The sequence below is a fragment of the Hippocampus guttulatus genome, chromosome 6 (assembly GCF_054856545.1).
Source record: "Hippocampus guttulatus isolate MCC_2025c chromosome 6, RoL_Hgut_1.0, whole genome shotgun sequence".
NCBI lineage: Eukaryota > Metazoa > Chordata > Actinopteri > Syngnathiformes > Syngnathidae > Hippocampus > Hippocampus guttulatus.
The window spans coordinates 13,947,746-13,971,783 of NC_141266.1; the positions used below are offsets into that span (position 1 = coordinate 13,947,746).

At 41.8% G+C, this 24,038-nt stretch overlaps 1 protein-coding gene across 1 annotated transcript in view; it reads left to right on the top strand.

The window, feature by feature from the left end:
- Window positions 1-959: 959 nt before the first annotated feature.
- Window positions 960-24,038, top strand: part of aplp1 (amyloid beta (A4) precursor-like protein 1) — a 35,545-nt gene continuing 12,466 nt past the window's right edge. The window contains exon 1 of the mRNA XM_086114231.1: window positions 960-1,178. Coding sequence (XP_085970357.1) covers window positions 1,113-1,178 — 66 coding nt within the window. The 5' untranslated portion in view covers window positions 960-1,112. The remainder of the gene's footprint in view (window positions 1,179-24,038) is intronic.

Below are 24,038 nucleotides of genomic sequence, written 5' to 3' on the forward strand. Positions count from 1 at the left end.
TTTAAGAGGTCCGAAGCATATAATAAAAATTTGACACGCCCCACGTGGCTTGTTTACAAAAAAGGGTGGATGTTAACAGAGGGAGAATGACGGGTGAATGATGGGAAAAAATGCACCACTAGTACTAATAAATTGGCTTATATCCTGCAGAGCTTTTTTTTAAATGCAAAGAAACAAATACATTTTTATTACTACAATAATAACATTAATTTTCTTCAAAACATTGTGGAGAATAAAGATAATTCATTTTTAAGAGCAAAGTAAGTGACAGCTATTCCGACAAACAATTTTTAGTTCCCAGAACATTTGTCACTGAAGCAAGTTAGTTTTTTTCATATAGATCACAAAAGCCTGGCATTTGAAGAGGGGGTTTGAAGATATTTTACATCCACGGGATGTGCTTTGTCCATTAATCCGGCCTATTGAACAATTTACATTAAGAAGCGTTCATTCATTTCCTCGTTTTTCCTCACAATTGCTTAATTAAAATGCATCTAGCTATTTATATGTGCCGTTTTCATTTATTCAATTGAATAAGTGGTCAGTATGATCTTTTATTTTACACTCATTTATTTAATTAAATATTTAGGTGATTTATTGCACGCAATATAAGAAATAGATTTGAGCAAAATGAACTTCAACATATGCCCTGAGTTGTGAGTTATTTCCTGAAATTACAATCAAATTAAATCTCTATATTTTGAAAATTATATACCTACATATTGTTAAAATAAACAATTTTACGTACTTTAAATGTAACTTGTTTGACCTAAATGAAAGCGGCTTGGAGACATCGTCAACTGCAGTTGAACATATCAACGCGTGTTCCCTGACGTAATATAAATCCATCACCACTAGATGCCGCGCTTTACCAAGTAGAATGTCCGCCCGAGTCTCAAGCTTGTGATAAAGAGCCGCAGAAAGAGGGCTTGGTTCTGTGAGTCCTGGATGATCCACATCCCAGCCACACTGCGACTGGAGAGGCGGTTAGCAGGACGCAGAGACGCAGGAGGTGTCTCAGGAGCATCACTTCGGCTGAGCTTATGTTGGACTCACTCGTTTTACTGTAGCTACTCGGTCGACTAAAACATTCACAAAGGGAGGACAACAAAATGGGACATTCCGCAAATGCAATTTTGCTGGCCGTGCTGTCCTTGTACGCGCGTGGAAACGTCGAGGTAAGACTGTGGCGCAAATATGTATTTCTCTACACCCTTTCTTTTTTTTTTTAAGTACGCGCATGACTGCAGTGTTAAAATTGTTTTACTACTGTACTCCTGAACGCACTCCACGGTTTTATTGCACACACTCGTACCAAGATTTAATTAGTAAATGCATCCTGCAGCTACCAGAGTGATGACACAACACATCCACACACAACTGTGACCATGCAAAATCGAAAGTGTAGATATTACGATCAGCTATACATAGTAGATGTAGATGATGATTGAACAATATGGAGAGAGGTGACAGTATTTGGCTGGATGCGTCAAGTAAAAGGGGGGCCTGCATCTGATATGGAAGATGGTGGGAGGATGGAGATCAAACAGCTTCTCCTTGTCCTGCCATCTGCTCCTGTCAGAAGGAATACACACGCTTTTCATTTGGAGAGGATGGCTGCACCTTGGCCCTGGAAATGGTCATGCATATTCAATCACTGGCTTGACACTGAAAAGACATTTAAAGGCCATAGTACATGAGATATGACCAGGTTTCCCTGCATAGCATCAAATTGCATTTAGATGAATGCACATTATACTGTGTAGAGTTAAAATAGGAGAGCCTGGGGTCAATCTACGTGAATCCATCTTCATCACTATTCGCAGAGGAGATAGATGAAGTGGAGAACTGCAGATCAATGGGCTACCTCGACCTCTCTCCAGTCTCATCTCCACGTACAGCTGTATGCACTGTACTGTACCTTTCTTACCTATCCCAAGGATTTGATGTTTTTGTGGATGTTAGATTTGGGTGCAGCTATTTATATTATGCTAGTATTCTTCCAATTACATTTTGGTGAGAATCCACAAATTAATGGTTTGGTAAAAGAAATGAGAATATTAGAAAGACCTTTCTGCATGACTAATTTATAACCGCAATAATAAACATAATCTTAAATAAATACTGCTCAAAAACTGTCAATCAAAATTGTGCAGTTATCTTTTTTAACACAGCTCTTGTTTTAGATTTCATTAGATTCAAGTGGTCATAATCTGGCAGGGGGTGCAACAGTTCGTTCAGCTTTTTCATTTGAGAGGAGAATCCATACATTGATTTTTTTTTATTCACACAAAAAAAACTGTCAAATAAAATTCTGCAAAGTCTCATTAAGAGTGGATAGAATTTTATCCTTCCATCCATTTTCTACACATCTTATTCTGACCATGGTTGCAGAGATGCTGAGCCTTTGGGGGGGGGGGGGGGGGGGGGGGGTTGACAGGCCCTAACATGAGAAAATCAAGAGCATTTCTTCCAAAAAAAAATTATTTTCATTATGTCAGTTTGTAATTTATTGTGATGATCTAGGTTCTAATTTCCGTTAGGATGAGAATATGTAAGCCTCAATTGGCATGGGTCGTCCTTGTTTTTATTATATTTAATTGCCATATGAAACCTCAGGAGAAGAACTGCTATTTTTGCTTTTCGGTTGCAGTGTGTGTATATGTGTGGTGCGGTGACGGTGACGATGGTTGAGTCACGATGTCCCCCGCCTGAGATGATGTTCATGTCAAAAAATGAGGAGTGAATGAAGCCCGCCGCCCCCTCCCCACCTCTCGGAGAGGCTTTTTTTTTTCAAACGTTTATTTATTAGCCATCTTCCACAGTGAGCCTGTTACAGTGGGGTGACGTGCCTCCTTTCATTCTTAAATAATTTCACATGTCTAAGAGCCTTAGAGGGATTACTGTGGCGCTGAGGACGATGAGGAGGAGCGCACATACACAGACTTGCCCATGAAGGTTTATATGCTGAAGATTACACTGCGAGAGGGCTGGCTAGCTGGATTACCCCGCGTATTAGTCGTAATAGAAGTGTCAGTTTGCCTTGATTTACTCAGTGTGCGGCTGAGATGTGTGAATGGGGAAAATTTGCTGCAATCCCCCTTTTGTGGCGTGGCATTTTAATTTATTATTGCACTGAGATCTGAAAAATAAAATCTCCCAATGTCTACTGGGAGAGTCTCTCGACAAGTTCATCATTGTCTTGTTGCGGACGCTCCTTGGCTCGCTGGTCATATAAATAATGTTCAGTTATGGCTCTAATTAGCTGTCACGGCAGCCTTTCACACAGTGAGCGGTGCTCTTCCTGACATGCAAGGTCATCCCTGAGAAGATGACAAACATGATCACCTTCACGGGCTGTTTGTGAACTTGTGAAAGAACCATCTCGTTCAACACGGATGGAGAAGGGAAGGAGCTGTCAATGTCAATATGACAGCCTTCGCACAGGGTCATTGAAGCGTATGATGAATGGGACTGATGTACTGTTGTTTTGTCTTCTTTTGCGATGATGTGGATGTACATGAAAGGGTTTCTCTCTTCTAGAACAGTGATTCTCAAAGTGTGGTACGAATACCATTTGGAGTACTCGAGCTCACTCTACTGGTACGTGAAGGAATCACTGCCCAAGTACATACAGTTCATTTGTATATAACTTTTTAGTAACGGTTTCCTAGGGATGTAACGATACGGGCAATATGATGACATCGTCACGTCACGATATTAAAAGTATATTTTCAATGGGCCAGATTGTTTTCTATTTGTACAGTTTCAGCACGCTCTGATGGTTGGTTTATTAGTACTGGTGAATAGATCGATCTATCTCTCTCTCAAGAGAGAGAGAGATCCATCCATCCATTTTATGATCCGCTTTATCCTCACAAGGGTCGTGGGGCTTGCTGGAGCCGATCCCAGCTGTCTTCGGGTAGTAGACGGGGGACACCCTGAACTGGTTGCTCGCCAATCGCTGGGCACACAGAGACAAACAACCATCTGCGCTCACACTCACACTGAGGGACATGTTTTTGGAATGTGGGAGGAAACCAGAGTATGCGTAGAAAACCCACGCAGGGACGGGGAAAACATGCAAACTCCACACAGGAAGGTCGGAGCTGAAATCGAACCGGGTACCTCTGCACTGTGAGGTCGATGCATTAACTGCTCGCTCACTGGGCCACCATTCTGCGCAATCAACCTAATGAAGCTCTGCTTACACTTTTTTTTTGACATACTAAAAAGGCAATAACACACACACACACACACACACACACACACACACGTGCGCACTTGAAAACATTAATGAGGACAAGATCTACAAATGAATGAAAGGAGGGCATATGTACATGGGACACACTTCTTGATGAATCAATCGGGGCTTAATGTAAAATTCTTCATCTTAGTAAAACATTGTTGCTGTGTGGGAATGGTTTGGGCCCTTTTTTGTTCCCAGTGCATGCAGGGATGGCAATGGCTAGTGATGAAAAAAGCGGAAAGGGGCGTGGCCTGGACGGGGCGACCAATCACAACAAGTAAGACATCATACACGTCCAATCGCAGGGCTATTTACAATCGGAAGATGGAAAGACTGATCGGGAGAGCTCGTGAAAACTCGACGATAAGGTACCTGACCCCCCCCTAAAATTTTCTCAACGGATTTAGACGATTCACAAAAATTATCGATTTAAGAAATAAAACGGCGGATTTCCGCGTATCTGCGGAAAATTGCCATCCCTGGTGCATGAAGTATGTTCATGCACCAGGGATGGCCTCAACAAATCGAGCTATATATCCAATTCCATAGTGTTCTTCAGTTAAACTTTCTGTTGGTTCAATGGTCAGGTGTACCTTAGTGGCATGCTTGGATGTTGATTGTACAGTGAGCGTTAGACAGCTGGAGCATAAGTCAAAGCATCCATGGAATCAAAGCTGGAACAGAGCGTGATGTACCAAAAGAGAAGAGAAGAGCAATGGGGAGAACCTTTGAGACTGGCGTGAGATGAAATAAAAATGAGTGAGTCACAAAGTCTCTGTGCAGTCACCGAGCAGCCCCCCACCACCTCCATCCTCATCAGCACGAGCAGAAAATGTCGGGCTTTACTCGGGAATACACATACGTACACACTCAAGTACCGCCCACGTCATCTGCCTTTCAGTGCAATAACATGAGAGGATTTGCACAAGCAGATTTTTTCTCTTACTCTGTCTCACACACAAGCACACACACGGCCCTATCCCGTCACTTAATTAATTTTGGAGCCAGGAGTTAATCAGGTTCCACTAATGGATTCCTGTGTGCTTAGTAGCTCTACTACTGTATATCCGAGTGCCAGTGGGCATCAAAAGCACCATGTTATTGTATCACATCTCTTACCTCCTGTTCTCTGCATTTTGCTTCGCCTTAAGCTTCGGAGACGCACACATACAAATGTAGAGGCTTGGTTTCAACTTGCGGGGTCGGACTAAAGACGCAGCAGCACTGAAACACAGGAAAGGATTATTGTTGATATGGAGCACAGCAGCCCTGTTGCGATCTCCCTGCATGGGCTGTATTTCAAGCATTTATTGTTTCTTGTAATGCCTTGAGATAGGCTGGCAACCAGTCCAGGGTGTACACAGCCTCTTGGGTTACGGTTTTTGGGTTATTGTTTTTCTCCCTAGAAGTACAATTTTATTTGGTTGTTGACCATAAATTTTGGAATGAGTTTGCCCTGCAAATCAGAGTGTCTTCCTTTTGTCTGTATGTTTTAACTCCTTTTTATTTCCTTCATTTTGATCAGTTTTATTTAGTTATCTTATCGATCCATTTTCTCTACGACTAAGTCAGTTCAGGGTCATGGGGAACTAGAATTTATTCCGGCGAAAGCAGGCACAAATGAACATTTTTAGTCAACTTCCGTGGTTTGAAACAAGCATTGTTGTCTTCCCTTATAAATCTCCTCCAGCAAACAACAGTTTGATTGGCTCATGATGGTCACATGATCACAACAGCGCTTTACAGTCTGTGACCTGACTGGGAGAGGAGAAAAAGGCATATGACGGCGAACATCGAGTATTTAATCTTAATTTGACAGTCATTAACCGTGATTCTGCATCCGATCATGACCCGGTTCGAAGATAGCCGCACAATCTGAATACCTCTCTGACGGTGTGTCAATCATAACTGAGTATTATTGTCTTTATAAAGACAGAATATTTGAGACACCACCGTGTATTTTCCAACCTGGTTTCAGATGTTTGTTTGAGTGAGACTCAAGACGAGCCATCCTAATCTCATCCAGCTCTGGAGAATTGCAGGGCAAAGTTATCAGTGGTGCACAAGGTCTTCGCGCCCTGCATAGCTTCCTCGGGTTTCCGCGGAGCAGTTCAATTCAAGGGCGAAGCGCGACGTTTGGTCGTGCAGCAGCCAGCTGGAGGTTTTAACGGAGGGCCCTTTGAAAACATCTGCAGTTCAGTGATAACACTTGTCCTCCATGTACAAAAAAGGGGCTGGGGCCGCAGTTAAATAGATGGAGGGCCGACTGGTGAGAGAAAGCTTTTGCCTTGGCACTGTGGAGGATTTGAGAGATGAAGGAGGAGAGAGAGAGAGACAGACAGACAGAGTGCAAGTGGAGGAGAATGTTATGTGGGTTGCAGGGTGGAGTGCATGTTAATGGAGACCAGCCCTATTTCAGATCCAGCAGCTGGAGGAGCAAAGAGATCCATCTTTGTTATGAGCATGTATTCATAGGTGGCCATGAAATGAGATGAGGAGGGGGAGACGTAGAAAAGAAAAAGGTTCCATCCGGTGCTGCAGGGTTTTGGGAATGTGTAATTGGCGGGTTGGACAGTGCTTGCTTACTCTTCTTCTAGTTGTTCAAAAAAAAGACAAGTGTCCGTTTAGCGTCGTATACGCCACAGCGACTGCAGTATAAAGATGGGCCGCAGAAGAGGCTGCATCAATTATTGAAGGCCGTGGAGGGGACTGAGCGTCTGCTTGTCACGCACTCTTTCAGCGGGTCCCTCACTCTTCACGCTTCCTCGCTCGTTACGTCCCCTTCTCAGCCATCCTCCTGCCCCTCTCCTCCACACACAGCAGAAAATCCCCCTCGTCCGTCTCCTCCCTCCCCGGCTGATCTAATCTCACCTCTCTTCCCCATTTGCCTCGTCCGCCTCATCCGAGAGCCGCTCGCTGCCCCTCCCCTACGCATGGACCGTGACATCTTTGCTCTGTCTCATGCATTCTTTGATTTGGCCTGAATTATTCAACCAGTTAACTCCGAACCAACAGAATAGGTTAGGGTTTTGGCTGCGTCCACATGTTTGTTGACAGCTGCGGTGTCCAAACGTTTTCATTTCAGGGCTGCTTAAAGAAAATCGGAAGGATGAAAAGACTGCATGAACTTCTTTTACTTTAATTCATGAAACATGCTGAAGTTTAAAAAAAAAAGCAGGCAATGACTATTTAATTTATATTTTGTAGTTATTTTGAAAAACTGCAACATAACAGCTTTCTGTTAAAGGTGATATGGCAAAAATAGTTGAGGGTTTTCAAGATTTTGGGGTGGCCTCTACAATACTAGATCCACCACTGCACTGAAGAACAGCTGACTACCATCTCCACATTCAGAACCAAAATAAGAGGAAATGCTAGTTAGCTGACCATTTTTCAAACTGGTTTACTTGAGCCGTTTTCCTGGATTTGAACTGATTTGCAAAACCCACAGATTATTGTGTTCTACTGCAACAAAAACATGCAGCCTACCAAAAGAAAGAGGGCACGCTCTTCTTTGAGCTGTAAAAAAAAAAAAAAAAAAGTATTTTTCCCTTCTTTAGCAATCAGGATTAGAAAATAGCTAAAGTTCATCAGACTTCTCTTTTCCGAGGAAAAAAGATGGAGAAAAAGACCTTTTTGTAAAGACATGCATTTCAAGCAAATTTCAAGTATGGTATGGCACCATAATATTTTGCTTTTGTGCCATCTCAAACATCTAAATAAGACAACATAAAACAGCATAAACAACACCACAAAAGACAGTTATTCATACAGTTTATTAATAATAGTATTTACCACACCCTCCCTTCTCACTCTGCCCGATTACAACCTTTTTTTTTTCTAAACTAGCCTTGTGGGCTTTGTCAAATGTCATTTGTAGTATATGCTGCAGGCCACTGAAAAATGGATGGCAGGGCACAAATAGCCCACGGGCCATAGTTTGGATCGACCCGCTCTAAAGCATGTAATTTATTTTTTCTTATCAGTATAACTTAAAATGTGTGCACAGATATGGGGGGGGAAGGGTTTGTTGCTGTGGCATTAGGCAATGTATTAACATCATGACCCAATTCCCAAATTCTGGTGCTCATCCAAATCGGGATTGTCAGCATTTCAATATGCTACGGGATCCACTGGTTGCTCAAATCAGCTCAATTTGATAATATACGAGTGAGTTCAGTCACTATTTTGGTTATAAAAAAAAGGGAAACCAATGGCTTGGTGAGCATTTTCATTTTTTTTCTCAGCATATGGAAACCAATTACTTTTTAGTGGTGCTTTTCGGTGGAAATTCCATTATTTTCAGAGAACTGCAATAAAAATGCCTTCCTCTCTCTTGAGACTCAATGTTCCCACAGTAATTGACTCTGTGGCCAGTGAGACAGAGCTTCTAGCACTTGACCCAATGTGTTTTTCACACACTTTGCACAGATGGAACACTGTGTCCAAAGTTAGAATTCTAACCTTTTTCTGTACATCAGCGGTTCTTAACCACTGCAAGTCAGCCAGGCCACAACCCCCCTTGGGCAAGCAAGGGAACAAAGATTTATACAGCCCATCTGCCTTTGGAGGGTGTGGATATACCCTGCGGTCCCCAGTTAATCATATGACGAACAGTATACACGCTAAAAACGATTCACACTCACATAAGGTTCTGCATTTTCATGGCCAGTGCAAGTCGAGTCAAGTCTCATTCCACGTGGAGCTCTGTTAGACCGAGTGTTGGTATTTTTGCAGATGCGCACAAGCCGGCGCTAGAGGGCACATTTAAAAAGGATTCAAAGGCCAAAAGTTGTGGCAGCCAGCTTGGTTCTGGGCCAACTCTTCTCATTCCTTTTAAATGCACTGTATGATTTATTTGGAGGGGCATCGCATATTAATCATTAAAATACAGTCAGTAGATGCCAGAGTCATGCAGGATTAATCATTTTAGGTGGGCCTCACTATTCCAAAAATGTTGGAGGGTCTGTGTTGCTCAAAACCTTCTAAATTCTAAAAACGAATGATGATAAGGTTGTGTTATTATTGATGTTTTATTTCAGCTCTGAGTAGTGCGCATCCTTTCAATGGGACCGAGCAGAGAATGAGTCATTTAAATGGCATGTAAACAAGCAGCAGGCAGCGAGGTGGAACGCAAAACCAACCATTAGGCGGGTGATCATTGACGTGCTGAGGCAAGAAGGTCCAATCAAAAAACATATGCGGACTCCACCATGAAAGAAAACAGAGGGAGAGAGGAAAGACTGTTTCCGCACAGGAGAGAGGCGGCAAGAGGGAAACTGAGTGACATGCAGGAAAGTCTGTAGGGAACCAGTTGCTACGGTAACAGGGAAGGTAGCCTGCTCCTGGGGGTGGTGTTACCATGGAAACCAACCTCAGTGGCCAAGTGATGCTGAGTAGGGGAACATGAAGTAGTGGGCTAAAAATGAGTCGGGTGTTCATGGGCAAGTGAGCGGGAGCTAATGTGAAACGTGAGCGCCCGCTGCATCACGTTTGTCTTCCGCTCGACCCTCCTCTACCCTGTAAACATGTCGGCAGCCAAGTCAGGAAAGACACTGGAACATAAAAGTCAAAAACATGCGCCGAATGCCGACTAACAACATGGAACAACACGTTTATTGTATGACAAAACAAACATTTCAAAATGAATAAAAGAATGAAAGGTTTTTGTGCCACATCCTTGCATCAAATGTTCTCCAGTGAAAGTCATTTAGCTCTAAATGATAACATTGTCATTGGTTTGCGACAATCTCATAATAGCTCTGGTGGCACCCACCACACTGCCTTTACCCCACTTCCTCTTTATGGTCCTTTCACAGAATGCGCTGTATGCATTTATAAAGTGAATGCTTCATTTCCATAAAATGCATCGAGCAGACAGACTCCCGGGGGAGTGGCATGATGAGATTGCAATTGAAAGCATGCATAAATATGAGACGGAAGGAGAGCGAAAGATATACGAATGTTTTAACCCACCTCCTCCCCCTTTGCTGCAGCCGCCCTCCCTCAGCAGGTTATTATACTCTGACACATGTATATGCGGCACATAGTGTATGTATAAAAATAAAGTAGGGCTTGTCAGTTTAATAGCTGACCATATGCATGTCTCGGCTTTTAGCGTGTAGGATTTAAATCTTTATCGAGTCTTTTATTTGATTTCCGTAAACAGCAATTGGTTCAGGAGGCCATTAAAAGAAATAAAATGCCGTATTCCTTTTAATCTACTAACATGCTAGGATGCTTTGCATCTACACAAAACATGATCGGTGGCTGCTTGTACTCAACTCAACTCGACTTTGTTTAGAAAGCTTTTTTACCACTGCAACAAAGTACGATTAAAAATATTGCTATGAGTACTAGTACTACTACTACAACCTATCATCATCATTATAATAATACAAGCATAAATTACCTAGCAAAAACTGTCTTTCTGGGGCAATTTTACACTGTAAAACAAATGTGAGTGTGAACCAGTTTTTGAAACCTGCCTCACTTAATGAACTTGGAAATGACGTCATAGACCTCCATAATTGACATGCAATTGCTTCGAGATGCTATCGCTGAGCCAAAACGATGAATGAATGAATTTCGGTTGGGGCTAGTACGGACTCATAAATGACAGTGAACCATGGTGGTCCCCTTGATAGCATGTAAACAATCGTTTCGGAGGGATTTGGAGCAGTATCGTGATAACATCAGAGCTATATGATTAGATGTCAAGTGATGCTGCGTTTGGGACTTGGATAATTAGAGGGACCCCACTTGGAGCACAAGGCATTCCAATCAGACATAAACAAAACACATGGCGGACAACTGCAATAAGACATCAGTTGATTGTTTCTTTTTTTATTTCATTATTTATCTTTGAGAACATTTTAAAAATAGATTTTGACATACTGTATAACCTCGTAGAAAGTTTATGTTATAGCAATATAGTTTTACACCAATTTCAATGCAAAACCCACTTTGCATGCTCAGTGTAAATCTTGCTTAAAGCACGATCTAATGGCGTGTATGGGTGGAGTATTCTTCCCTGATGTGATTTTCGCAGACAAGCACAGTTGAATGGCCGTTTGCGCCGTTGCGGGCGTGAACACAGCCGACTAGCTTCCGGATCAATGGAAAACACTCATCTCATTCTGTTTAAAATTAGGGCGTCAGAGGTGCACAGTCTTTGATATTGGTGAAGCAAAAATAGACTAGCGGGATTCCAAGCAGAAGAATGAATCCTGCCAAGTACCGTTTATAAACAATTGCAAGGATTTTGTGAAGTTGTCATCCAAGCGTTTAGTAAATTAACAACTCCATTTGAAGTCCATAAATAGAATTATTAATTTATGGGTATTTTCAGGTAAACCTAACCTGTAAATTCAAAACACAGAGTTATAATAAATGTAAAACGATTTATTGTAATACAGATTATTGCTTGTGTTTGTTTCAAAAAAATATATGGGAAAATGACCTTGAAAAAAAAATCCTATCGCATTTAGATCATTTTTCAAAATCATTCAGTCCTAATATATTGATCTGCAGTTGACTGGTGACCATTCTAGGGTGTACCTAACCTCTTGTCCAAGAAGGGTCTAGCCTACCCGAGAGGATCAGCAATTTGAAACAGATGGTTGGAATATATATCGATGTGATATTATACGAGTATGACTGGACTCTGAACTTGAAGTTACCTTATCATGAGACAAAAGAATTAAAATAATTTGTTCATAATCGAAATGGGAATATTTGGGTCAATATTCTTTGCATTCCTGGCAGAACGACAGTTACAGAAGATGGTTGCTCGTTGTCATTGTTTATATTTCGATCTGCCTGCAGAAATTGCAATTGTGAGAACATTGTGGGTTTCAGCCGACCTGCAGCAGTGAAATCTCTGCTAAGCCTTTGATTCTTTCAATCCCCCCGAGGTAGCGCTTCGGCTTGAAATCACATCTGCGGGCTCTCAGCATTAACATGGTGGCACTCCCATGTTGTCTTGCTTAACTGGGATGGAGCTTTAGCAGTGTTGGTTATGTAATAGCGCAAAATAAAATCCGTCGACAAAACCACCATGAGACAAACTCATTTTTATGTCCGACTAGATTGAATAAATTCATATGCATTCCCTGGTTTTGTGTGTAGCTTTATGAGATCTTGTTATGCAGGTTTTGCCTCCCACGCTCTCGACAGGAGGCGGTGATAGGTGATTTGTTCAAAAATGTCCAACTGTGTTGCATGTTTTTGTCTTCGAAACACGCTCGACGGCGTCATGGCTCCATGCGAGTCACGAAAAAAAACACTTTTTGAAATGTGGGCGGAACAGTAGGCATCACTTGGATCACTTGAATCTTACTCACTGGATAAAACTGGAGTGAAAACAGTGGGATTATGTTGTTTTGTTCTTTGGATTATTTGGGCGTTCATTTGAATGGATGAGGACATGTGTGAACTGGATTTTTTAAATCATGAGTCATGGCAGTGTCAGCTCTGAAAAGTGAAGTCTCAGCCCCCTTGGGCATGAAGCTCGCTACCATGGTGCAAGCATTCATAAGGCAATTCTCTTATCTCGCACAATCTTGTGGGAATTCATCCCTTATTACTCTTGCACCACGGGAAGGATTTGTCACCCCTGATGAGAGCTGCTCTGTGTAAAAATGATAACATCCAAACGATGAGACGTCATCGAATGATTGTTCTTTACATGCGGAACGGAAGAGTTACCTTAGTAATGCCATTGAACATTCAGTTACACTTCAAAATAGCTATAACACAAAATATTGCGATATATGTCACTGCAAACTATGTGTACTTGTTGTTTTTAATGATCTTTTTTTTTCAAATCAATTTCTCTTTACAGTAACTTCCGTAGATCAACGCTCATGTGCACTATATATATATATACAGTATATATATATATATATATATATATATACATTTATTTATTTATTTTTTTTACAAATTCAAGATATTTTTAAAAAAGCATTTATTACAGACAGAAAAAAGTAAATACAATTTCAAGAGATCAAAATCAAAATATACGGAACCCACAAATCCACTATTTATCAAATTAAATATGATGAAATTTTATGACCTGGTTGACTTTAAAACCGCCCAATTAATGTACAAAGCACACAATAACCTGCTCTGCCAAAACATTCTGAAGTTTTTCGAAATTCGAGAAAGCAGCTATGATTTAAGAGGTACCAACTTATTCAAAAAACTCAAAACAAAACAAACATCAAGCAAAGAAGTGTATCTATCAAAGGTGTTAATCTGTGGAATAATTTCGAAACGGACCTGAAAATGAGTAAATCGCTTGCTGAGTTCAAAAACAAATTAAAAAAAAATAGTACAAACAACCTACATCAATCAGAGTTAAAATGATAAATTCTAAACATTAAATATAATGATAAATCAGAACTAAATTGATAAATAGAGAAAGGTATTGAAATATCCATTATGAATACAAGAGAAAATTGACACAAGAGTGCCAGGGTGTGGATGTATATAATCCCAATACAAACCAAAAGTTGTAAAAATATCACGGTTAAGGGTAAAGTAGGAGCCTTAATGGAGACTTCTTTCTTTTTTTCTTTTCTGATTGATATAAAAATGATTTATTAGATATAAACACATAATGGTAAGATACGTTTTTTTACTTCTTCCTACTCCCTTGAACATAATAACTGTGTTGAATGAAGACTGATTTCTTTCTTTTTACTATTTTATCTACCTTATTTTCTGTCAAATTATTACTGTATATGTTTTATGTTCAATAAACAACAAACAAACAAGTATATATATATTTTTTAATTGTACTATCACGACAGTCACACGTTGACTACCGAGTGAACTAAATTTCCCACAGCACTGATTGAACAAGCAACGTCATGTGATCAACTGCAGCCAGTGATGGCCAAGCAGGCATGTTAAAACTACAGTCATACCTCAGTTTTCGAACATAATCCATTCCAGAAGGCTGTTCGAAAACCGATTTGTTTGAAAACTGAAACCACGCTCTTTTAAAAAAAATAATAATAATAATAATTATTGAACACGTCTGCTCACAATGGAACGCTACACGAGCAAGCGTCACTTCCTCATCTACCCGAGGAAGCATCACTTCCTCGTGTAAGGAAGGCGAGAGGACTCAAGTGGCGCATTCAAATGCGCTCAGTTTGGTCGAGAACCGATTTTCGGTCGTAATATGAGGCATAAAAAGCTCTAAATTTTTGGTCAAAACCCGATTTGGTCGAGAACAGAGACGTTCGAAAACCGAGGTTTGACTGTAATTGACATGTTGAGTCGGATGTGTCTCACCCTGCATGGCAGAGGCTCTGTCGAACCCCTGAGACCGATTCACCAAACCCCTAGGGTTCGATCGAACCCAGGTTACAGACCACTGGCGTAGACTAACAACAAGGATGCAAAAATAGAGTCACAAGTTTAAAATATCAGATTCAGTGTTGCCAACTTATTGATTTGGTCGCTGCATGTCGCAATTTTTTTCCAAATCTGATTTTCAAAAAGTGACGAGTGAGATTAAATCCCACTGAGAGACTGAACCATAAGTAGAATTATTTTTACATTGTTTTCTAGATGAAAAGAAAGGAGCCCAGTGGAAGGCAATTCCATTCAATCATTGCCAAAGACAGGGTGGCCATTTCTACGTTGCAAGGTGATTTATCGACATGTTGCTAACGTTTGACACTATTTGGCTGTACGGGCCTCCGCGCCATGAATATTTTGCCGAGGTCACCTTAAGAAAAATTTCGAGAGAGATGGCAAAAGTAATAATGGCCAGCCGAGCCATGCAGATTGTTGGCTCAGTTAAATTGTTGACCTCTTAAATGAAACAAATCCATGCATTAAGGGTTGTACTTTTGTCAAGCATTTTTCTGAGTGGAATCGTGTTTTCAAATAAGCTGGAAAGAAAAAAAATAAACCATTTATTTCTGACTGGCAACTAGACTGGAGTGTAGTCTGCCTCTCAACCAAAGTCAGCTGGGATGTGTTGTTATTTTAATGTCCACCTGTGTTGTGCATCGTAAACAAATACTACATGCATAATATTGTGTGACTGTTGGCATTCTCATCCATCCTACCAAAACACTGCATCAATACATCCACTGAAAACACGTTTTGTATTACTTTTTTTTTCTCTTGATATATAATGAACTGACTTCTATTAATAACTGATCAAGGGCAGCATGTTGGACAGGGCGGGGTCTCGCACAGCGGTCTCACAGGCAAGAGGTCGTGGGTTTGACTCTGACCTCAGCTTCTCCTCTGTGGAGTTTGCATTTTCTCCCCGTCCTCGTATGGGTTGTCTCAATTTATTCCTCCTTCCAATGGCAGTTTTTTGTCTTTCCTTGCAGCAGAACAGCTAAATGCAGCTTCACCATGTTTGCTTTGAATTATGGGTCCCACTAATTGATCCAAGTCTCCAGACCTCAGAGCACTACTGGGTTTACATTCAATCATATAGTCAGGACCCAAACCATTGAGTGATTTATAGACCAGTAGCCATAAGAAGTGCGACACAAAACGGATGGCTGGATAACAACTAATACTTCTACTGTATGTATTAATCATTTTGCATGAAGAATGAAGTTTACCTTCCAATATAATAATTATCACGAATCATTACAGTAAAATACCACCATATCATTCTATTGTGAATTACTCTGTTATTTCCCAGCCCTATTTGCAGCGAATCAAATGTCAGGAGCAAGTTTTGGCTGCTGTTTGAAAACCCACATGAACCTTCGCGATTATGGGGCCATCTGTTCCCACTGGGCTCAGCTGGAGGCTGGACTGTTGTAATCTGGCCCGATGAGGCTGGAATTACAGAACACTATCATGGCAGTACATATTTTGCCACTAAATGCTAAAATGCTTGGCATTGCATTAATCAAAGAACGCACAGTGGTGAATCCAAAGCTTCAAAACTAAGCTAAAAGTCCAAATCAATGTTTGTTTGTTATATTTTGTGATACCACCACAGGGTACCACTAATGACGATAACCAAAGAATCAGAATGGACCTTACCTAAGGCAATGCATGAAGCATTTGGGGTAGAAAGTCAGGTAGCTTAACAGTGGCCGCTGTCCATATATTGCAAGCATCCAAGGGCGCCATCTGACTGAAAAAAAATCTATCATCAAATATGTGATCACCTGGGGTTATTCAATAGGTATAGTCCAGCCAATACTGCAACATACAGCGTCAACTCGGTTTTGAGTTTTAGCCCGTTTCCCATGTCGCCGCTATGTGTTACCACCCCGAATGGAAGTAAGCGCCTCACCATATGCCGAACTGGAAAGTGCTGCTTTTAGGTGTTGCGTCTGTTTGTGTGAAGCACATTGAGTTGCCTTGTGTATGAAATGTGCTCTATGAATAAAGCTGCTTTGCCAAAGGCTGCCTGCGGGCATAGAGTCCATTGTAATTTACACAGTACAATCAGTGGCGTAGCAACACAGCTCGCACCATCAGATGGGACAGGCCCCAGCTCACCCACCACGCGAAATAGAATAGAAAATGGTGGAATTGACAAAAATGATATTTCAAACATGCTTATCCAGTTAGTAAAGGTATACAGTAGTCCCTCGTTTATCGCAAGGGTTGTGTTCCAAAAAGAACCGGTGATAAGTGAAATCCGTGAAGTAGGACTTATTTAAAACCCTCGTGGCCTGCAGGTACACATTATGTACATCTGACATGCCTTGTGTTGCAAAAACAAATGCATGCCACGAGGGGTATTACCCATGCATGGCATGCATTTTTTTTTTTTTGCAACACAACGCAAGTCAGGTGTACATGATGTGTACCTGCAGGGCACGAGGGACGAAATTTCAAATACAGCACATTTGACAATAAAGTTGTACTTGGTACTTGATAGTCAGCTTTATTTTTTACAGTTATTATACAATACTAAACTATGTATACAATGCAGAGGCAATTGCTTGCTCTAAGACTGCAAGGGAAGCTCAGCTTCCCCTAAAATGTCAAAAAGTAAGTGATCAAATATACCCTGTATGTGTGTACATACAATTGTGTGGATATGTCACTGACTAAATATGCATTACAACGCGCTCAACTTTTGTTCCGAATCAGCTTCTTATTACTGGTTACGACGCGACTCTCTTCTCATTCATTCCCGCAGCTTCACTGTGTGGACGCTGAGCGTCTGCAGCACGGACGCTGGGTGTCGAGAGGGTAGTCCCAATCCTTGAAACGAGACGAGTCATTGGATAAATGCTGCTTTTGTCCCACCCACCGGACGCTCAGCGTCTCTGGGAGTCTATCGACAGTGGGCGTGCAGAGGCTCAGCTTTTTTCTTCATGATGATTGGATGATCTCTCTGAGGCTGAATCCATTTTGATTGACAGCGAAATGAGCCAATCATCGATCTTATGGTGATGGCATACTTTTCATTTTGTTGAAAATGAACGGAGAGTAGAATTCACAAATAAATAAAGGACACATTTTATGATGTAGGCCAAAATTGAGCTTCCCCTCCTTGACAGACCAGCATACAATGAAACCAAAGACCAAAAATTTGCAAAGGTGAAATTGGCAAGCTGTACAGAGACGAGGTGCGGAGACTGTTCACATCAGTCGAGTGCCTTAGCCAATCAGGATGCAGAACGCAATTCACCATTTAAAAGCATTAAAAAAAAAAAAACACTAAAAAAATCAGTGAAACAGCGAAGCCGCGGAAAGTGAAACGCGTTAGAGCGAGGGATCATTGTATTATCTTAATGAATGGGTTTACATTATTTGGTATGAAAGGTGGAGGCTGGGACATATTGAGTTTGACTTTTGAAGTTTTATTGTACTCAAAATGTTGTCCAGTTTTTGATAAATTGCCAAATGAGTTTGCAGTGGCACAATATGTGGAACACAATGCATCATGTTCCATTCACTCTCTGAATAGAAAATGAATGTATTCAATTAGTCTTCAGTCAAAGATGGATAATAATGAGTTTCAGTGTGCAGAGCTCCTTCCTCCTTTGTCCCCTCCCGCTCAATGAGAGGCCCTCAGAATAATGTTACCCCCTCTCTGGTAAATGCATACCGCACCAGGAAGACGTCTGATGGACTCTATGAATAATTAACTAACATGATTACAGTGATGAAAGCTCACAAATCTCTCGGGTCATTTAGCACAGTCCGAGGGAACGGGGAGGTGGGAGTGTGGAGGTGGAAGTCAAATATTGTCTCAAAGCTGTAAAGATAGAGCGATATTAAAATACAGACTGCATGGACGGAACTCTGCCATCATGGGAGAAGACGAGAAACAGGGAATATAAAGAAAAATTGAAGGAGGCATGTTGAAATCAGGAACACCCACCACTCAAGCTGTCTGCGATGCTGGGGAGCACAAAGACATTAGAACCTTTGTGCATGTGTGCCCGTTTTATTCAAGCGCAGCTTAATCATCCACCTGATTCTCGTCTATGTAAATGTGTCCTCCACACGCAAGTGGCAATTAATGGCAGTTTTCAGTCACGACATGATGTCACTTTATATAGAGGAGGACTCGGTGGATAGATTTAACGAGCACCGGTCATTATGCATTCTCCATCCATCCGTGTTCGACGCCGCTTCCCCTGTTTGAGGTCACGGGGAGTTGGAGCCTATCCCAGCCTGGATAGTGACGCACAGGGCACATATGAACACTGTCAACCTTTCTTACTCACATTCACACCGCTGCTGAGTGGGAACTGAACCCACGCTGCATGCATACAAGTCAGGCAACAGCAGCCGATATTCACTGTGAAATGGAGAAATGTCAGTTTGCATGAAAATAAGTATGATCAATTGGGACGGACCATGATGGTTGGATTGATGATTTTAACCAATTTGGTAACTGATGTGATTTTACCAATATGTTATTCAAATTTCTTGTAGAACCATCCATCCTGTTTATAAAGTGCTTTTGCTCATCCAGGTTGAGCTTGAGTCCATCTCAGCTGACTTCAAGCAAGAGGGAGGGTACACTGGTAGTAAGCCGAATTGCAGAGCACGTACAGAGGAAAAAAAATACATTCACTCACATGCACATTTACAGTATGGACAATTTTGAGTCTTCAATGAACCTCACATGCATGTTTTTGAAATGAGGTGAACTACAAAGGAGCCCAGAATCTAACCCTGGAAATCTCAACTGCCAATGTTTTCAACACGAGGCCACTGTGCTGCTTTGTGAAAATTGATTCTATTGGTCAGACCCGACATGGGTATATTATTTATTGAGCGATCCATCCAACCATTATCTGAACCGCTTATAGTCGCTGGGGTCGTGAGCGTGCTTATCCCAGTTGACTTCGGGCCCTAGGCAGGGTACAACCTGAATATTTTTGTGTTTAGCCATTGCTCTTGTTTATTCTCTGAAAAATATGTTATAGGTTTTTGAAGGTGTTTTGATTATTTTAAAAGAGTGTTTAATGGCCTTTTAAAATATGCCATACATGTTGTAAAAACATGCCTGGAGAGTATTTCAAGAAGTGGTTCAGAGAAGTGATGATGGATGGATTTCACTTGCCGGAGGAGCGTTATATAATGCAATACGCGCGATGGAGGGGGGGGATCGCTGTATATATTCCTTGAGGCACAGCATCAAAGATTTGAGCACAAATGCATTGTATGAATTGTTTTGTGTTATCTGTGTCTCAGTCAAACAAAAATAGGTGTAACATTTAGCAAGACAACAGCGCAATTGTGTGCCGATTCCGCATTCATGGGATGGTGGAAGGAAGGAAGCAGATTGTAAGAGGTGACAAATGATGGGTGGGCTTTTCCGCTCCGCCTCCCCTGCCCTGGCTTGCCTGCCAGGGCAGAGCGATTGCATCATTAAAGAGGATGAAGTCATGCTGCAACAGAAGGGTGGAACAGGTGCTGCAAATTTAATTTGATCAGGGGGGATGATGCCTGAGGAAAAAAAAAAAAAGAAAAATCTACTGCTTCGGCCTGAACTCAAACATGTCTCGTTGTCTGTTGCGTTTCTCCTGAAACAATATGCTCTTGGATTTTATTGTTCTTCTAACCCATGTTTAAGTGCAGCTCCAATTAAACATAATCATAGCCACACATCCGTAGTACAACGTCTGTGGTTTAGTGCCTTATTGTCCCCGTGGGAACATTTTGTTTGTTCGTGATGCTTCCTGCCATGGAGACTGTGAAGCACACACCCAATTATGTAGCAGTGCCGTCAGTCGAAATGAAAAACCATTGGAGCAAACAAAGGCGAAGAACATACAGCACAGTGGAGCGAGGCAGAAAGTCAATGCATCGCTCCTCTTTTCTATCAGCAGGCTCTTATTAATGATGCAGCACTCTTGTGTCAGCCCGCAGGCACAATTCACTCTCATCATCACCACGAGATGGCATGTGGGACTCGCTCTGCGTAACCAACGCAGGGTACAGCCGCACTCTGCCTCACTGTGTCTTGACGCAGACGCACAAACTGTGCTGAAAACCTCCTGCCACGCTATTTGGGAAATTTGCTTCCACAAAAGTCTGACTTTGCTTAGATCTGAAATGCAATTTGCAAAGGATTGCATCCAGATGAAAACTGGCTTGATGTTAACAGTCTTGGCCTGCCAAACATGTATCGGTAATGAGTTTTTTTTTCTTTAAACCTGGAACGGTAATAACGGATGGGTCCATTTATTGTTCTTTAAGAATAGTGAAAATTGTGTGGAAAGGAGGCAAAATTGAATTAGCTATTGGTTGCAATCAGCAGAACGGATGTTGATCCAATCTGTAGTTTGTAAAAAAAGACAAAAACACAACAACAACAACATGACGAGCACTATCACATTGATGAAACCTAAATAGTGTGAGTAACCAAGTTGACGTGGCGATCCTGTCAGGCATTACAGATTTTGTGGCATTTTAAGTTATTTGGGGCCTCCTTCAACCACCGGGATGTTACTGCTTTGCACAAGAATGACTGTGACAGTTACTGTCATTAAAACACACATTTAGCAAACTATGGGTAAGATAAACACACTTCAATATAACGATTCATGACCTTATGACGGAAGACGTTTATCACTGCATACCGCATTGCAACCATGTGAACAGATGAGCAACCGAAAAGTACACAAATTACCGTATTTTGCACACTAAACGGCGCACCTAAAAGCCTTCCATTTTCTTAAAAGCTCACAGCGCGCCTTAAAATCCGATACGCCTTGTGTATGGTCATTACGGTAACATGTCGATCCCAAAATAGCTCCTTGCTCGAGACTTGCTTCCAACGCAGAGTTCAAACTTAAGGCGATCAGGTTTCGCAGTTGAACACAGAAATAGAGCAGCGGCAAGAGAGTTCAACGTTAACGAGTCAATGTTATAACTTGCTGTTGGTTCAGTGAACTGTGTCGCTGCTTTATTAAATACGTTTTACTGACCTCTGATCGTCGCTATAGAAATCAGGGTGTAGTGTAGTGTCGTGTTCTGTTGGCATTTCCTTGAGCGTAGCTCCATCTAGTGGATGCATTGTTGATTGCATCTTATAATGCGGTCTGTCCAATATACGAAAAAAAGGACAAAATAGGCCATTCATTTAAGGTGCGCCTCATAATCCAGTGCACCTTTTAGTGTCGAAAATGCGGTACTTCATTTTAATTCTTCACAAGAACCGTTGACAGTTTGTTGAAAGTGCATTCAATTGGTCAACCCTGATCTGGATTACTACTACGAATGTTTGTTTCTTTAAAATCCATTCTGTACAACAGTGGGCTCTTTTGGAAGGCGTAACACTTGTTTGTACCCTGCATATCACGAACTGGAACAAGAAAGTTGCAGCACGAACGGATAGATGCAAACATCTGCTCCTTGGCAGAAGTAATGAAACACCTGCATAACTTATAGATGGTGTTGTTGCAGAGCTTTCTGTCTAAATGATGTTTTTGAGCTTGCCTGCTGCACGGCCCTTGCTTGCCAGCATGTGGAGATGCATGTGATTTCACAACGAACTGGGTCACAAATCAGCGGGAGGCTTTTTACATGGCTGGTGCTGCTTTGGGACAAGCTGGGTGAAAAATAAACAAAAGTGAGCATCTTAAAAGCAGTTCTTGCTTAACGGGGTTCATCATGAGAGGGGCATCTAATCTGATCCCAGATCAGGCTGGTGTACAGCCTTGCTCTCACGGAGGCAGGGAGACTCGCGCTCCTTATGGACTCCTATTGATTGGAGGCGGGAGTGCGGTGATTCAGTTGCAGTCATTCTGCATTGATTTTCTGCAAGTGCACAAGTGGAGAGTAGGCAAAATGAGAGAGCTTGGCCGAGGTTATCTTCTCAAATATCCGGAAGTACTGTTTTTTTCTCTATGGCGCTGACCTTCCCCCGCATCAAAAAGAAAGGCTTGCTCAGACGTCAGCTCAGCAGCTTCACAGGACAGCAACCTCAGCAAATGCATTCCTTAAGCAACTACGACCCGAAGCCATCCAACATAGTCAATAAAAGTCAAACAAGCACTTATTTCACTTTCTAATTTGGCTTCCCAGCCCTCAGAAACCTGATGTGATGAGCAGCTACTTGCATGAGAGCCGGCGTGAGAGAAGCCTCATGCCAAGATGAAGACAGAAGCAAGGGCTTCCAAGTTCCAAGAAGCTTTTTTATTGGCAGTCGAGCTGAGTTATTTTAAAAGGCAAGATTGTTGGAAAGACCACGTGACAAAGAAAGCAAGCGTATCACAGCGGAGGACAGAAAGAGGCTTTTTTTTCCCCCTCGTATTGGCAAAACAATTTGCTGAGTTGTTTTGACTTCTTTCAGTTGGAGGACAATACAAGGCACAATTCGTTCTGTAAACTTTGTTGAAAATGCAGGGAAGCCAAGATTCACATGATCAAAACTGAAATGATTTTATCGTTTTGTTGCCTTGAAATTTTGAGTCCACTCAACTTTTTTTTTCTACACTGTATAAACATGGAGAGAAAAGAAATACTCAAATAGGGCCCGCAAAACGTTGACCACTACGTACTGGGACACCGGGACACTTCCAATTTGTTCATATTTAATTTATATTCCCCAAAGGAAGTCATGCAAAATGATCTGTATGAATTTTAATTAGGACTTCAAACAGTTGAGCTGCAGCTGGCCCAAGCAGCGCTTCTCTTTGATCAGGCATCACTCTCCTATATATTTATTTTTTTTCCTTCTCACTTTCTTCCTCCGGGCAACACTCTTTTAATTGGTTCAGATATTTAGAAAACTGACTTCATGTTCATGTTCTGCTCTAGCAAAGCCTCCCAGAGGCTAATTTATTGCACTTGGTGCCACAGTGAATCTGTCTGAGAATGGAGTTGGGTTTCTTGTTTGCGCCGATTCCAGGCCCCGCTCTTCTGGGTGTGCGCTGCACTGTTAATGTAGCAAAGTGGCTCATCGGTCAGTGAGCTCGATTGAACATCTGACTCTCAGGCCGAGCGGCGGTTTGTTCCTTAGTGCGAGGTCCCGCGGGTCCTCCCCAGGTGCAGGCAACATATTCCACGATCAATAACAACACCCAAGAAGGCTGCCGTCAGGGGTAGGGGCGCGCTCTCATAGGCGGCTATATTTTGTACTGCATACTGTATGTTTATTAGATTGTATACATTTACATCCCGCACGCTTCAACCCTTCGGTGCTCCCGGCAAATGCAGCAATAAACTGGGCTTCTCTCTTCGCTCTTACTTGTCATTGGCTTGAGGGACTAACAGTGAGCTATCAATAGATCTTCCTTGTCTCTGAGTTCTGTCGATATCCTTTTAAAGCGCGATTCCCTAGTGCATTACTTTAACTTTTCTGTTT